Source organism: Corvus hawaiiensis, chromosome 6 (assembly GCF_020740725.1).
Source record: "Corvus hawaiiensis isolate bCorHaw1 chromosome 6, bCorHaw1.pri.cur, whole genome shotgun sequence".
Classification (NCBI taxonomy): Eukaryota; Metazoa; Chordata; class Aves; order Passeriformes; family Corvidae; genus Corvus; species Corvus hawaiiensis.
Genome location: NC_063218.1, coordinates 35774185 through 35791432, shown reverse-complemented (window position 1 = coordinate 35791432; position 17248 = coordinate 35774185). Strand labels below are relative to the sequence as shown.

The 17248-nt window shown below is 36.4% G+C and overlaps 1 protein-coding gene across 10 annotated transcripts in view; it reads right to left on the bottom strand.

The window, feature by feature from the left end:
• The window catches only part of PCNX1 (pecanex 1), an 86619-nt gene that overhangs the window by 15278 nt on the left and 54093 nt on the right, over nucleotides 1–17248 (bottom strand). For all 10 annotated transcript variants that reach the window (XM_048305808.1, XM_048305801.1, XM_048305802.1 and 7 more), the window contains 14 exons: nucleotides 16182–16292; nucleotides 15610–15701; nucleotides 14213–14322; nucleotides 12435–12540; nucleotides 10540–10632; nucleotides 8846–8996; nucleotides 6877–7018; nucleotides 5350–5527; nucleotides 4836–4944; nucleotides 4106–4235; nucleotides 3005–3063; nucleotides 1998–2213; nucleotides 1359–1612; nucleotides 164–394 (listed from right to left, as the gene is read on the bottom strand). In XM_048305808.1, the coding sequence (XP_048161765.1) occupies nucleotides 164–394; nucleotides 1359–1612; nucleotides 1998–2213; nucleotides 3005–3063; nucleotides 4106–4235; nucleotides 4836–4944; nucleotides 5350–5527; nucleotides 6877–7018; nucleotides 8846–8996; nucleotides 10540–10632; nucleotides 12435–12540; nucleotides 14213–14322; nucleotides 15610–15701; nucleotides 16182–16292 (1982 nt within the window). The remainder of the gene's footprint in view (nucleotides 1–163; nucleotides 395–1358; nucleotides 1613–1997; nucleotides 2214–3004; nucleotides 3064–4105; nucleotides 4236–4835; nucleotides 4945–5349; nucleotides 5528–6876; nucleotides 7019–8845; nucleotides 8997–10539; nucleotides 10633–12434; nucleotides 12541–14212; nucleotides 14323–15609; nucleotides 15702–16181; nucleotides 16293–17248) is intronic.

Genomic DNA, 17248 nt, shown 5'->3' with positions numbered 1-17248 from the left:
AAATTCAGATCTCAAAAGTGGAAGATCAAAACCACTTCAATCAAAATACTTTAATTATACATACCTATTTTAAAAATCAGCATTAAACCCATCTGTAAGTCAAACCAACAGGAAAAAAGTAACACCATCCGAGAGTAGTGAATGGCTTTCCTCACATACTTACCTTTTCTCTTCGAGAGCAGCAATATTCTATCCAGTTCAAATATATCATACAGAAGCTCTCTCTTGAGATCCCTGCCAGCCGGTGGTCATAATCCTCATCAATATTGGGGTTAAATGTTGGGTCTACATCCACATAATTGCGGTCTGTGCACAGCCGCAGTCCTTCCTGCATTGTCTCGTTAGCTAACCATTCCTCTAGCTTGGGAGATGTTGTGACATAGTAGATGATTCCCTGAAACAGCAGCAGTTAAAAATATGAGTCAGTATCGCAATTAAAAAAAACCCAGTCAGCAATCTCAATTGTTTTCAACTTATTTGCATTCTTTTCCTGACAATGAACCAAAGTGATACACAGTAGCATTTCTATAGCTCACAGGTGCAACAGATTTGCACAGAAAACACAATACAGGTGGTGCATAGGAGTATTTTTCAAAGACTGTCAGGATTTCTGAAGCCTACACTGAAGGAGTAAGGAAAGGAAAAAAGGATGGGGATAGGATCCTCACTGTAATTTTTGCACAAAACAAATACATAGAAATTTTTATCTAGTTAACATGGACACTTAGACACTGAATTTCTAAAGAATTCTAAATTAAAAAAAGCTAAAATACCAAACAGTTTAAGACCCCTGTGCTAGGGAAGACAACTTGTGTGCACGTGTGAATAAGTATCTTGGAAACATTTTAACCTGAAAATTTTCAGCTCTCAGAAAGAGAGTAGTTTATGAAAGATCTCAATTAGTACACTGATCATCTGAAAGGATCTGAGGCCTAGACTTCTTAAAACTGGAGAAGAGGGCTTGTTTCTTTTTTAAGAACCAAAGATGGGTTTGGACAGCTTATGAAGACCAAAGCAGCTCAGCTTTCTCTACAGAAACAAACTAAGCAACTTCTCATTTACAACAGAGCTATTGTATCTGGGTAACAGTTTTAAAGGTTCTATTCCAGCTTCAGCTGGGAGGTGTCCTCTCTCGGATCTAGACTACAGGGTCATTGTCCTGCTCATGCACCAGGATACCGAGTCACCATCAGTACAACAAACTCTGTCCTCCTTTGAAGAAGGTGTTCATACATCTGTAATTATCAACACACCTTATGATCCTCACATGACAGACATTATGAGCTCAAGACATTAAGCATTTCCCAGGTGTAACCCAGCCTGCCTCCCTCCACGGGCTGCACTGATCCGAACCATACCTTCACATAGTAAGTGGTGAGAATTTTCCGGAGATCAAAGACTTGAAGCATGGAAGCTGCACTGTTGTCAGTGATGCTGTAACCCTCCAGAACATACTTTGTTACAAGCACTTCCCAAGCCAGCCAACGCTGCCCAAAGGCAGCATTAAAGGAAAGCATGTGAGGAAGGTGGCCTGGTTCACAGCAACAAAAACCTTCGTCTTCCTCTACACCTTCAGTGATGGCCTCTACTTCTCGTTGCTGACAGTAAGTTCCTTAGGAGAAAACAGAGGAAAGAAGAAAGAGTTGAATGCTTTATGAGATTGTTTTAATGTGAACTTGTGTTTAGAAGACTTTAAAATTCAACTTATTTCCAATTAAATTCTTTTAACACTAAGTGAACTATCTGCCAACAAACAAAAGATTTAGATAGCTTAATTTATCACTCTAGGATCTGATTTTAGTTAGGTTTCTCTAACAAGTAATCATGTTGCACTAAAATGGAAAGAGGGACTTAGCATCAAGTGACAGGAGCATCAAGAGGCCCTACAGGCCATTTTCAAAGCAATTTATTAACAGGAAAGAACTGAAAAAACATCAGTTTCCAAAGCAGAAGCCTACTTTTTAGTGCACACAGTTAAGGAAGTCTAGGACACTCACCTCTGAATTCAAGCCCCCTCAGCTGGAAGGTGACCAAGCCGTTTCCTATCTCTATAAGGTGTACTAGTGCATTGAGGTAGTCAGAGGCTAGAATGAAGCAGTCCCCAGTACTGTAGTTTCCCCAGCGACCCAACAACAAATCTCCACATAAGCTGTGCTGAAGGGAACGAGTTAAATGTTCATAGAAGATAGAATTCAGGTTGTTATCATCTGAACCTGCAGGAAGAGGGGATTTAGGTTATGTGAAACTGCAGAAAAACATCAAGCTTGAATGTCAATTATTACTTGACATTGAATCCTATGTTTTTGTTAACGGCAATGCTGTTCCAAGGTCATACTCTACCCCCACTTCCCCTTTTTTTAAGGAATAACTACTCCAAATGAATGCCGAGTCACATTTGTATTTCAAACCAAATTTTCTCTTAGCCACCCCTCCATTTTCCAAATTATTCCTTCAGTTCCACTCATGCATCTCCCATCAACCTATTCAAGATAACGAAGTGTAAAATCAAAGGAGCACAGACATATCTCAGTAATGTCTATTGTACTGGTCTCATCACCATGGTATTGAGAGATCCTCAAATAATACTTGGCACTTTTTCAATTACTCAAGAATAAAAAGCAAAAAAGTTTAATGCATGCTACAATTATAAATAAAAAGGTAAAAAAAGGAACACAAGCCCTAAGAGTGAAATCAAAATTTATGGGAGAGCCTAAAGAATAAAGCAAGTGAGATGATGGGAGAAAAAATAACAGACAGAGCAACAGAGAGGTTGGGCACAGTTGGACAAGATCAGAGGGCAAACTGGTCATGAGTCCTACAAAAATCCAATAAAAGCCATTTACATTTGGAAAAAAAGCCACTACAAGAAAACTCACCCCTCAAAAAAAAAAAAACCAAAAAACCCCACCAACCCACTTCTCAAACAACCCCATCTCCCCTGCAAAAAAACCAACCCCCAAAAAAACCTCCAAACCAACTACCAAAATCCAGCTAGGAGAGTTACCTGGATTCCGATCAAGCTGTGAAGCCAGTCTAGTATTTGAATGATCCACACGTTTTGTGCTGAAAGAATAAAATAAAGCATGCTTAACACAAAATATATTACTGTAAGAATGTCTATGGAAAGAAACTTCTAATACAATGTTAAATATTCCCACTGAAATAGTTTCAAAAAGTTATTTTAAAATAACTTCAGATGCATATTTGCTGCTCTTCTCATATGTAGAAGTATTTTCTGCCTGCGATAGCATTATAATGCCTTATAAAGTTTGTCCACAGTAAATGGCCATAATCTTGCACGTTAGGTAAAAGTGCATATATTTTCTTAGATATCATAAAGGTTTAGATATGAGAAAAACTTAACAATTAAATTAGCACAGCTAACATTTCAGAAGACTTTAGTGAAATACTAATTTTTAGACAGTTCTTTCATTGTCTGAAATTACAACCACAACACTTTAATCTAAGATTTGAAACATCGCATTTAAACTGTAATAATGTTAGAAGGGAAATAATAAATACCAGAAATATCCATTCAACTTCCTCTATGCTGTTTATACAATACTTGATTGGTCTAATACTCTATCAGCAATAGGGAACTTAAGAGAAAACAAAAGGAAGCACAATCTGACCTGAAGATTCTTTTACTACTGATCCCACCTCGAACAAAAAAATTACTTACTTTAAAAGATCTTTATATTAAGTTTAACCAGTTTTGCTGTGAGCAGAGAAATAATGAACAGAGGTAAAATACACCTATGAGCTGTTCCCCTAAACCTTTTTATACGTAAACTCACTTTTTGATTAAAATTGCACTTCACAGCACCATAAATTCTATGTTTAAAACCACCAGGACGGCATATCTCTAAGTAGAAATTACTTAAGCAGCTGAAGGAAATGTTCCTAGTGTAAAAAACAGCTGCTACAGTATTTCAGAAACAGGTTTAGAGAAAACTTTCAATGCTATACACTGGTTTTCTTTGAGGGGGAAAAAAATAGCAGAAATTAGCAAGTTTAAAAAAAAAACAAACAAAACCCCTACACCAACACTTTAGATATATTTACACTATTAAAAACAAAGTTTTTTAAACTTTATTTCACCTACTTGTAGTCTCTTTCCCAGAATTTGACAGGCCTGGCATATGAAGTGATGAATATTGCACTTCCCAGAAAAGGATTCAGTGGAGTAGAGAAGAAAGCTGACACAGCTGCTTGGACAAACAACATGGCAGAATCTGTAGGATAAGAGAATTAAGGAAAGCAAAGCAACAACTACTTTTTTTTAGCTTCTGTGATAGTGTTCAATACAGACAGCAACACCAATGAAGAGCAAAACGAGTTCCCTATGAATTTCTATGCAGTGAAGTATGTTTGTAGTATTTCCAGCAATAAGGGGATTATTTTTGTTTTTAAAAACAGAAATAGATGAAAATCCAGCACTAGACGTGACAGTCATTCCCAAAAATTCTACTGAGAATACTAACTCAGCACACTCCATTCAGACCAGCCTACAGAAGTCCAAAATGCAAAACTCAAGTACTAAAACCATAATTAGTGACTCCTGTAAAAGGGAATGGCTATCCAAAGAAAAGCTGTGTGACTTTCAGAAATAATTCTGGTCCATGTTTCTTTTATGTCATGAGTCTATTCCTACTGTTACTGTATAATTCATAGCATTGTAACAAGGCAGAAAGCGTGAACAGTTTCTTTGTAAATACTCACTAGACAAACCTGTTCCTTCAGTCTTACCCCATAATGCAGAATCCATTATAACACAATACTCAGAAGTTATAAATACACAACTTCAGGAGAAAGTTTGCATTTTCAAAGGATACGTGGCACAGCAAAGGGCTGGGCAAAAGCATGGAAGGCAGACCCCCATGTGATCTGCCAGGGAGCAATGTAGGTATATACAAATCTCAATTTATAAAAGAGTTCCCAAAGCTAAAGAGGAAAAAAAAAAAAAAAAAAAAAAAAGAAAAACAATTCAGTGTTTTAGGTAAGAACCAACATGTTTTGCATCCTGAGGAATTTACTGGTCATCCTAGAGTTCTTACTGGTCTACCAGAAGCTTTGAGACTTAGAAAAGGGATGTAATTATAAAAGCAAGTAACATAACATGCACTTAATTGTTCTACGTACAAACTCAGGAGATGTTTAGAAAGTTACATAAGGTTTATCAAGCCAACATAAATGCTTTGGGAAAGAGAAACCTTAGTTGCCTTACAGCATATCTGTTACAGTACAAAAGACTGAGAATCTGCAAGATTACCTATCAGATAATAGGACTATCCATTTGTTTTCCCCTTTGGATGAACTGAAACACCTAAAAATAGAGTTAAAAGTTACCTTGCTGAAGAGTATGGACATGAAGAAGAGATCTAGCAGCATGGTCTCAGTAAAACTTTTGTAATCAAAAGTAAAGAAGAGCACTGTGAAAATAACAGTGACATACTGGCACGTTGGGCTACTGAATGATGAACGCAGTAACTTCAAGCCAGCTATTGTGATCATTAAAGCACCCAACCTGTGTAAGGAAGTCACACAAAACAGTTATTAACTGTTATCTGAACGGGGTTTAAAGAACACAAGTTGTTGCTGTCATGCGAGACGAATCTCTTCAAACTTTGATTTGGGTTTGCTTTTGAAATTGGGGGGCGGGGAAGGTGGAGGGGTGTTACTTGTTTGTTGGTTTTTTTAAAGACAACTTCAGATTTTTTCTTTAAAAGGTTACTAAGTCTTTTCATCAGTATCCTCAAGCTAATCAATGTTCAAGAATTAGCATTATTTCTAAGTGTGCCACTAAAAAAAAAAATTAAGAGATGAAATATCCTTGAACTCTGAAGAGAAACTTGGTCTTTAATTTAGGTTATGAATACTGAAATGCAAAAAGGCAAGATTAATCATCAAGAGGATGAGAATGAACACTGGATTATCACTTCCTACATGACTATATTGCTCTAATTTCTATTGAGGGAACTGCAATTTTTTCAGACATAGCAACTGACAAATCAAATAGTTATTGAGAAATTAAAGTAACACAATGGCAATATTCCTCCCAAAGGTCTCATAGTGACAGTGACAACAAACCCAAAGCAAGGATTTACCACATGCAGGGATTAAAATTAAGAAAGCCAAAAAAGCTACCCCCACACCCCCCAAAAATTAATCTAACAACCTGCCCTTCCAATATATTTTCCATTTTGTTTCAATATTTATACTCTCTTGTTCTAAATGAATAGAACTTTAAATCCAAAAGAGACACCTTGCTACTGTTTCTTGGAGATAAAAAATGTAGGGCCTATTATTGAGCTATCATTTGCTGAGACAGTCAGATACACTGCTCAAGGGATTATAACTAAGACTCAATTCAAGAAGCAGTGTGCAATTCCATCTGGATATGGATTATACTTAGGGGCTAGGAAGTCTGAGGAATTCCTTGATGAGAGAAGAAAGCTACAGAGGGGCTGCAAGCTGGCACACCAACTCAGGGAACAAGTCTGAAATTTACACCTGAACCAGAACATATCAACACTATCTTGAACTTGCCATCTGGATAATCATATTATAGACTGACTGAAGCTTAACAAGCAAACTTATCCCACTACTAGGTAATTCCACAACATGCAATCAAGACAGTATATGCTAGGAGTTGAATGATTTATCTTCATGGGAGTTTCTAGTTTAACAGTGTAATACTCCAATCAGTTTAAGTCAGCTTTATCAGGGCTTTTAAAAAAAGAAAAGCTTTATTTATTCCTTGCCTTACTCTTAAGACAGCACCATTAAGGTATTCTGTCTTCCCATAGAAGTCCCTATTTAATTTTCCACCACAGCAGACATACTCAAGATTACTTGATAGCCTTTTATACTTACTCAGTATCCAGTTTCTTTGGACTAGCAATATTCTTAGCGCTGCTACTAAGCTCATTGAGGACTATCAGTGGATAGATAACATTCTTCTCTACAAAAAGGAGCCAAATGTGAAGTTTCTCAAACCACATAACATGCGCAGCATCTGTCAAGATACATTAAAAAAGAAATCAGATGGCACTGTCAAATCAAAAAATTTCTGCTTACAAAATAAAGATTCTTGATCCGAGTAACTTGGATTAACTGTCTTCTCACAATGGACTTTCGTAGTTTTATTTAACCAAAATAAAGAGAAGCTCCTGTCAGCAGCCCCAGTAGAGTTTTTACACTGTTCACACAACAACAGAACAGTTTGCAAGCTACATGCTTACTCTACACAGAAGGAAACAAACTGGGTTCCACCTCTTCAATAATTTCAACATTGCCATAGACAAAATGCATCATTTAAACAGCTTCATCTCATGTAAAAGGATGTTTTCCAACCATAGTCAGTCTGAAAGACTCCTGTTTTCCAACTCTTCGATACAGAAGAGCCTATGTAACCTGCCAATACAAGTGTCTATCACTTGAGCAACTTCTTTTAAACTTCTACAAGAATTTTAAGATATGTTTCAAATTAATGCAAATTAAGATAAGAAAATTTATTCTACAATATAGGCTAGAAGAGCTTATATCAAAAGTTACGGTAAACATTGATGCCTTCATAAAGGGTTAAGGCACACTTGAAAGAGGCTAGAAAAGGTGCTGTGAGTGACTACACATGTCTACATGAACCCCAGCAAGAACTCTCATTCCTTTTCAAGAGAAGCCATAAAGACTATTAGTCATTGACATGGCATGAATTCTCTAAGTTACAGGGACCAAATCAGAAGATGTTACAAACTGTTATTTAACATTACTGGTTATGGCTTCCATCTTTCCCGAAAATACTAATACATACAAAAATACTGAAGCCAGGTATCAGCAAAAGGACACCAACTACAGCTTCTCTAGTTTTAGAGATTAAAAACTTAAGGCATACAGTTGCACTTTTCACTTCTTCCAGATAAAGTCTGACATCATCCTACAATTGCTGTTCATGTTTATCCATCTTTACACGCACTCGCTGGGGAAAAAATCCCACAAGTTAGACATCAATGAAAAGACCACACTGAACGGTTGCTACAAAGGTATGAAGTTTGTGAATCAATTCTGACAATTCTCTGTTCCTGAAAGCAGCAGAATGCTTTCTTGTCTTGACAACTACTTGAAAAGAAAAACCAATTTCAGTTGTTTCCAAGGCCTTTCAGACACAAATTTCATAAATCTGCTGTTAAAACCAAAAACATTCCAACAATGAAGTCCCCACAATCTACCACAACATTTATCCATTCTGGAAAACTGATGAGCAGTATAACTTCATCTTTTCTGCATCTCTGGGGAAAGATTTCATAGGCTTTAGCACAAGCTGCAAGCACATGTCTATGCAGATCAACTTGTAAGACTGGTCCCTTGGTGTCTTTATCCATTAGTTGGCCACTTGCACTATTGCTGTTGTTAAACATGTCAACAAAACTATTAAAAACCATATCTGTGCCAGGATGAAGTCTCCACCAGCATTTCCATACCTAATCCTCTAAAACATTTGAAAACTTGCTATGCTGAGGAAATACATAGTGAAACACACTCGATTGTTATGAAAAATTCTTGAAGCAATCATTAGCACAAATTTTGCCACTTATGGTTTTGAAGATTATGTTTTAATGGAGCTGCTCTGAGACAATGTTAACACTTGTATTATCATCATCAGTTAAACGATACATAAAACATCATGGAATCAAAGCATGAGGAACTGAGAAACGAATTCATTTATAGATTAGATATAATTAAACTCTCCAGTGGTGAGAATAATAAAGATATTAATTATATGAATAGGCAACAAGTTGGTCAGCAACTACAGCAAGTTCAAGAAAGTGTTACAAACAATACTTACTCCGGACTTCAAACTGATGGTATTCCTTGGTTTTCAGCAGCGGGTGAGAAAAGCAGTGCCAAGGAAGCTGCTTTCGGAGTTGAGGCAGAACATAATGGGTCACAAAGCCTACCGTACCCACCAATGCATAGAGAACATAACTTAAAATAGGCTAAAAAGAAGAATTGAAGAAATTAAGGTTTGTGTTTTATAAACAAAATAAAATATTACTTCACTAGTGTATTTTTCAGCATCCAGGCAGGTGCTCCTGTAATATTAATAATTATAATGGGAATGTATTTCTTCATGAGAAACTGTACCACCAATTTTAAGATAAAACAAGAAACCCTGTGAGAAAAAAAACCCCTTCATATCTAACAAATTTTCACTAAGCTGAAATGTACTTTCAAGTAAAAATAGTACACCAATCTTCTTGCACAGTTCATTGCTTCTGACCCATATGCACTTCATTTTATAAAGGTATTATTCTCTAAAGGCTGAACCCAATTTACATTTCCATCGGCTGGATAAAAGGAGGTATAAGAACAAGCAAAAACAAATCATTAACTTCACATTCTCTTGAGAAGGTAAGAAGCCTCCCACAAGACCAATCCCTTCCACAGAAATCACAAAATACTGCAAAATTAACACAGGATTATGGCTGGATTTCACAATAATGCTTTCTACTCTTTAAAATTTTCTCTAAATTTCTAGATAAGTCATTGCAAAACTGGGATTGCATTATCTTGTCATAAGCTCTTTGTGAACTCCATGAAGCCCAAGGCTATTGAACTACATAACTGGTGAAGAGCATACAGCCAAGTCTCTCAAAAATGGGGGAAAGCAACATTCAGGTGGAGAGCTGAAATCCAACCATACAACAGAAGGGATATTTTCCTCAGCAAACACAAGTACACATGCTTAAGTAACACACTTCACCTGAAAATACGAAGTTACCTAAATGCATATGCTTTTTAAAATTAGTTTCTTACTTTAACTTTAGTTAGCAGCAGGAAGGTAAAATCCTTCTAAAATACATGCAAGAAATTTTCATTTGCCTTACATAAGGCTGTTCATAAGGTAGTCAATGGTTCCATAACAAGAATACCAAAATAAGAAACTCAGTAACTGCAGCTCCCGAGGGAAATGCTTTACTTAAACTCAAGCACAGGATCTAGTCCCATGCCATCATCATCAAGAGCCATACACAGACATTCAAAGTATCCAAAGCAGTAACACTAGCTAGACTGACAAGTAAAAAACTTGAAACTCAGATGATCTTTGAAGTCCTGTAAATAATCATTCCAGTAAAGGGGTACTCCCTGATTGTATAGTCTACAAACAGCCATGCCAGCATGGAACTGCTAAGTCAAGGTTCAGCCCCTCAAACTTTATGCGCTAATCCTTTTAAACATTTTTTTAAAGTTTCATTTTTCCTTATTCCAAAATGAGCTTGACACTATTTGAGATAGATAAACAAAAGTGTGTTTTATGTCAGAGGCTAAAATAAAAGTCTAGAATACAAGAAGAAACTAGAAAAGAACTAAGGAAGATGACTTTTTGAGTACATAAAAGTGAAGACCTTCAGTCATGTACTTGTCACCATATATGTTTAAACACTAAAACTAAGCAGAAGACTTGGTGAACTACCAGAATAAGCTTTATATCACATGAGAGTAATCGCATACAGAAGGCCAACTGAAGTAACATCTTACCTGTAAAACTGTAAATACTGTACTGACATGAATTGCAAAATAGAGGACACCAATGACTATACACACAATCAGGTCAGACTGCAATCGTTCACTCTGCAAAGTCAAAATAAAATTATTTTAGAAAATATCAGCTTTGGTTGACCTCTTAGAATCATTAAAGTTGGCAAATATCTCCAAGCTAAAAAAGTACTGAAAGACTGGACTCCAATACACAAATGCAGTAACACTGAAACTGATTAAAGATTTTCAAATTATGCCAATGTTAGCTACTTCCACTGAAGTCATTAGAAATTTCACAAGACAAATCTTACAGCTAAGAGCATCAGTCCAACTAAGTGAAAGGGAAAGATGCACATCTATAATGGGGCAGGACAAATCAATACACAATATAGTATCTAATCCTGGACTGTGAGGGGTTGTAAGGATCCCCTTAAAGCGCTGATGAAAGCACTGAAAGGGACAACCAAATTTCCCTTTATGATCTAATAATTGCTTAAACTACAGGGCAAATAAAAGCTCTGGAAGAGTGCTGCCTAAGCAGAGCTATCAACCAGGTGAAACAACCAGGCTCTTTAACCCTTTTCTGCCTCCTCTGTAGAAGGGTAAAGGATAGCTTTGGAATGACCCCGAGGAATGAGTCTGAATTTTCCATTACTCCTAAAAAATGGTAACAAGCCGTTGATAACAGGCAAAAAACCCCCCCAAACTAGTCATGCCAGAGTCAGCCACAAGGGGGCAATGCGTACTTAGGCCATTGCAACTCAAAGCCTCAAGTTTAGTAGACTAGTTCCCAACTCTGTAAAAATACCATCAATATTTACAGCCTAGAAAATCATTTAAGGATTATCTACTCCATCAGTCAAATAATTACACACAGCAATTATTGCTGCAAAGCCTTCACTTCTTGGGCTATAACTTACTTTTTAAAAATCAGTTGTCCTGATTTTAAAAACCACTGTAAGAAAGGCTATTAAAATCCTCAGCTCCTCTGCCCCCTTGGAGACTAACACCACCGTATGACAGCTAAAGAGTAGCTTGCAGCTCCTACGGTCAACTCTCTCCTGTTCAATGTTAAAAGAATTGCAGTTTCTCTACTCTAAATATTTATATTATAATAATAATAATAAAAAATATTTATTTCCACATCAAGCACCTCATCATGCTTGTAATTGCTGTGTTATGAAAAACCCAGCTACACAGTTCAGCCTATAGCCGAGCCCTACACAAAGCTAAATAAATATGCAACCTTTTGTACAACTTAAACATACTAAGCTTCTTAACTCATTTTTTGCTACACTGTGCGAAAAAGAATAATGTTTAAATATTACTACTTCCATAAATATTTGTACTAAAACTTCAAAGTAGTGTTTAAGTAAATGGAACAGGTTACATCTGCCTCCAAAGAACGCAAGCAACAAAACAACTCAAACCACCCCAAACAAGCCACAAAAAGCCCCAAAACACTTTCCACCACTTATTTTCCACTTCTGGAACAGCAAGCACAAAGCTCTTCATCACAATTATTAGAAATACTGAGTTTATATAGTTTTGCCACCATTAAGTCTTTCCCACGAACTTCTGCACAAAAGCAAGTATCATTATATTCATAAGCTAAAAGATGATCCTCAGTGATACTTCACTGAATCCACACTAGGGAATTCCAATTCTCTTTGCTTTTAAATAACTTAAAATTGCAATATGAGCATTATACTCCTAGTGTAGCACATGAGTTCACCTGCAGATTTAAAGGAAATGCTGTGATATCCATTCTGACTAGAACCATGCTAAGTGACAAGAGTGAGCTAAGCAAGATCTAGACAGATGCTATACAAACCAACACAAAGCAAATTCTTAAATTGAATTTAAAAATTATAATAATTAAAAAGCCTACTTACCACAGAATTTCTAAGCTTCTCAGGTAAAGGATCTTTTACTTCAGACAGAGGATCCTCAGGGTTTTTGTCTTCAGAATTAGGAAAAAATTTTGATTGCACTAAAGAGCTTAAGAGAAAGACAAAAAAACCCCACTGAAAAGCATGTATTGTTCTACATGGTTTTATAACAGTCAGAAGCTCTATTACATATTAATCACAAAAAATTAATTTTGCCACATCAATGATTTCACATAGCTGAGCAAGTTTACAGCTATCTCAACTTTATAAAAGAATTAGTTCTCTGTTGTACAGAATGGCCACTATTAAAGAACAGCAGCCAAATGTTCAGAACTGCAGTTTCTCTAGTAGCAACAGAAGTAATTGAAAAAAACTGAATTTTAGGTGAAATTTAGCAATCATGAAACAAAACTTGAACTCACAAGTAACTGAACAGAAATATGCAAAATTTAGAAGTAGTCTACTTGTCAACACCAGTTAAAGACCCATGAATTCTTTGATTTAATTCAAACTTCAGCAACAACAAAAGAAACCTATTCTACCCTGATTAATTAATGAATTAGCCATGCTGACCAAACTTCTAAATTCTTAGCAGGCCTTGCTGATACTAAAGCCCCAAAACCTTACACTGAAGCTTTTAGAAGCCCATGTGCAGTGTTACTAGCCATAATCAGTTGTCCTACAACTCCTCAGTGGGATTTTTCTTACAGTACCCTACACAGGGCAGAAATACTATTTCACTTTATGGACAGGAAGATCACTGCAGAACAAGCCCTAGATCTTCCAAGGAAATTACATATTGCAATGTATTACAATGCTTAACTGTGCCACATCTGGCTAAACAGGTGAAACTGCCGGTCAAACATGAACATAGAGGTTTTAGTTTTTGGAAAGAACAGAAGAACAAATATCTAGGGAAAAGGACCTCATATCAACTGAACTAAGAGTAATTGGACAAGGTTTAGTGGTCAACCCAAAGATAAGAAATTTCCTCCAGTGTAAACACTTATCAATCATTAATTTTCTTGTTAACCGAGATCAGTCCCTCACTTTCTATCCCAGGCCACTATTTATCAAATCCATCCAACATTGCGGCTACATTTAAATCCAAGTTCAAGCTCTGCCTAACCTAGGTAACATGGCTGAGCTTTTATTGGCTGTTCTGGGGGAGGTGTTTCTCCTACTGGAACTATTACGTTTTACATGTATCATTATTAAAGGAATCAAACGCCCTCAGCGTCAGATCACTACTCCAATTCAGTATAACAACATGAATACCTGTTTCCCCCCGCTAGATGGGAATCCTCATAACCAAAACAGATCCTTATAATTTTGCACAATTATTTGAACAAGTGCTTTGAGCACACATTCAATATGAGAATACATCAACAAAGTGAAACTGTTCAGAAAGTCCCCCTGTGGACTTCAGCTTAAACCAGTGCCTTGAGCACCTCTTTAAACACAGAAAGGGTACATGTTGTTCCCAACAAACCCAGCAGCAGAAAGATGGTACCTGACTGACATTTTGGAGAACATCAGCAGGCATTTAGATCAGATTTTGGCATGTAAGTGATTTATCAAAAGCCATAAAAAAAGGTCATTGTTAGAGAAGGAACTAGATGCAAAATGTGAGAATTTCTAACTATTGAACCAAGAACATTATTTCTGATTAATGAAGGTGAGTAAAAGTTCAAACAGTACTAAGTGTAACATTAGTTCACTTAGTACTTCCTCGCAACTTGCTTCTTCCTTGGAGAAGACATACAAACTGAGCCACTTACAAAAGTACAGAAGGGTCACTGCTTTGTCTGCTGAGATGATACGATACTGCCACTAACAAACCACAAAATATGGAGAAAAGAACTGGAATATGCTGCCCATCCCAGGAATCCTGGAGACAGAAATGAAATGTTAATAAAAAGGATACAAAGTACACACCACTTATCTGACATACAAGAATTTTGTATATCATGGTAAGAGAATGGAAAAATTAACTACAATTCCACAAAAACAAACCAGGGCTTTTTGTACAAAAAGTTGTTCCATCTTTACCTATGTCCAACTATAGATCAGAAACACTAACACAGTGTACACCCCCTTCAAGTCTACACCATCTTAATCATTAAACAGTCATCGTTTTTCATAACCCTTATGAGGCATTTCCTACATTCCTGGAGACCACAGGCTCTTAAGAGCTGTATTTAGTCACTTCTCAATTTTGAAAGTTACATGTATTTTGACTCAAGATTTTTTTTTTCTATTGTGCTGAATGCAGATTAAAAAGTGGCTTTATTTGTGTATATATTTATTTTCCTGATCTGTATTAGATCTGCAAAGATGTAAGAGTTATTCTTTTCTAAAGCTTGTTTGTCTTAAATGGATGTGTTTACAAAAGGCTAATGAGACAAGTGTACGAATTCACAGAAGGCTAATGATGTTCTGCAGGTGATAGCATCATGGGAGTATCTCCTCTAGGAACTTTCTACTCTCTGTGACAAAGTGGAAAAGCCAGTCAACTCTGAGTTGGACCCACACATGCTACAATTCATTGTAAACTGAGCACGTTTGATTATTGACACGCCTGAAATGAACAAACAGAACCAACATCACACTCCATACTGTTTTCAAACAAAACATTTCAAGCAAAAAACAAAGGGGGGGGCTTGCCCCTTTGCCAGCTAACTCTTGAATTCTACCTTTCAGATAGACACACATCTTCGCTTTGACACTACAAACTATTTCTTGGTTTCTTTTCAAATAAATATTAATTTGAAAATACTATTTCAGTTTTGCAGCACCAGAAAAAAATACTTACATGAGCCATTTTGAGAGGTTAATGTACTAGCACATGCAGACTCTGCTAGAATCAAGCCACTTGCATGATTTTTTTCAAGAATTGATGTAGAATGGGACTGACAGTAAATGTCATGTGTTTTCAACTAAAAAAAAGAGCCTGTTAGAGCAGGCACAAATCACACACCTTTTGAAAGCAAAAAAATCTGCTTTGCTCCTGCATTGCATCTCCTCTATTGACATCACAGCTGAGCAAGTATGAAACCCTAATAAATCAAACTAGTATTTCTAATTCAGTAGCTGCATACTTTCATTACTTAATACAGAAGGAAGCAGAGAACAAACCCAAAACATTGATGTTTACTGTGCATAAAATTTTTCTCACCTTCAGGGCACCATAGCACAGTCCATACAACAATGCTACTGCCACAATACTACAGATAAAACTGTAAAGTGCTGCAAGCAGGCTTGTGGTAGCTGAATATCATAGAAATGAAAAGAAAAAAAACAAAACATTGTTATCTTCTTAAGTTAGAATACAAAATACTTCAGTTTAAGATGATATCAGCCCCCTAGTTGCCACAACCCTCTGATGGAAAAAAAAGGCAATTGAAACCAGAGCAGCTACTTGTATTTTTCCCTAGAAGCGATTTTTATAAAGAGCATTTTATGTGGCTTTTTCAACCTCCTTATTTATTCAACAGCTTTACCATGAAAATAGCAATAGAAACCAGCTGAGGAAGAAAGTACACTTTTTGACAGACTTACTAGGACAGCAATTCTGTTTCCCAATAATCAATCAGAATACCTTTAGGCTTTTTAAAAACACCATTAAGTATTCCATGTTTAGAGGGTAGGAATAAAAATACTGTAACCACTAAATTTTTTAACTAACATACTAGTTTTGGCTGCTCCACATCTCACACTTTTGCCACTGACACAAAACACAACACTCACCATTGCCACCAAAGACATGAATGTCCAGCTGTTCACAGAGATACATCACAAATGTATTCACCTGAGGCAGGAGACCAATGAAGAATACTATAGGGAAACATAGTGTAAACACTACAAAAAAAAGAGATGAAAAAGTGGTGAATGTGAAAAAACCAGCATGGTAAGATATTTTTCAGTTTAAGTTCTAGGGTATCACACACCCCATATTTTAACTCCACATCACTGAAGCATTTCTACTATAATTTCTAAGGAAAATACACATTATGTAAAGTTCTACTTCAATGACTCAGAACTGACTGCATACAGAGGTCATACAAATCAATAGTACTTTCCTTTTAATTGCTGTAGACATGGACACAGGCCAGTTCAGGCTTTCCATTTTTATTTAGCAAAGATCAGCCAGGAGTGTTTACAGATTAGACTTACGAGTTTTCACTCATTGTAAGGGAGGCTTATCCAAGCCTAACTGCCTGTCTGGAGTTACAGGAGCAACACAACACCAGCCACTCTGACGTCAGGGAGGCCAAGCACCCCACCTCTGGGTTTTCTGCTACTAATAACATCTGACAATTTCACTAATTTTTCCACACCACTTCTGAAAGTTCTAATCCTAAATGACTGGGGGTTTTGTGCTTTTTTAACAAAGACAACTGTATGAACCATGAAAACACCTGCAAATTACAGGATTTCAGAACGCAAAGATAAATGAATGCCACCTAATTTTAATACAGAAAATGCTATGTCTCAACCTGTACATATTATTTACTTTCTATCTTAAAGAATAAAAGATGCAGAAATAATCTTCTACACAAGTTCAGATCTAGTAGCTCAGATTTAATTCACATGCAACAGCATATTGTAAGTTCTAAGTTCTGAGAGATAGAAGGATCAAATAATGAGAATAATCCTAGCAGATAAAATTTGGCAGTTTAGGAAAGATTTTCTATCATCTTACTGACTTGTACCTTCAGTGACCAGAAGAAGAAACAGATTTTAAAGTATCTTGTAAAGAACCACAAGTCTCAAATTTAATTTTCTAATTCCATATGCACAGAATAGTTGGACAC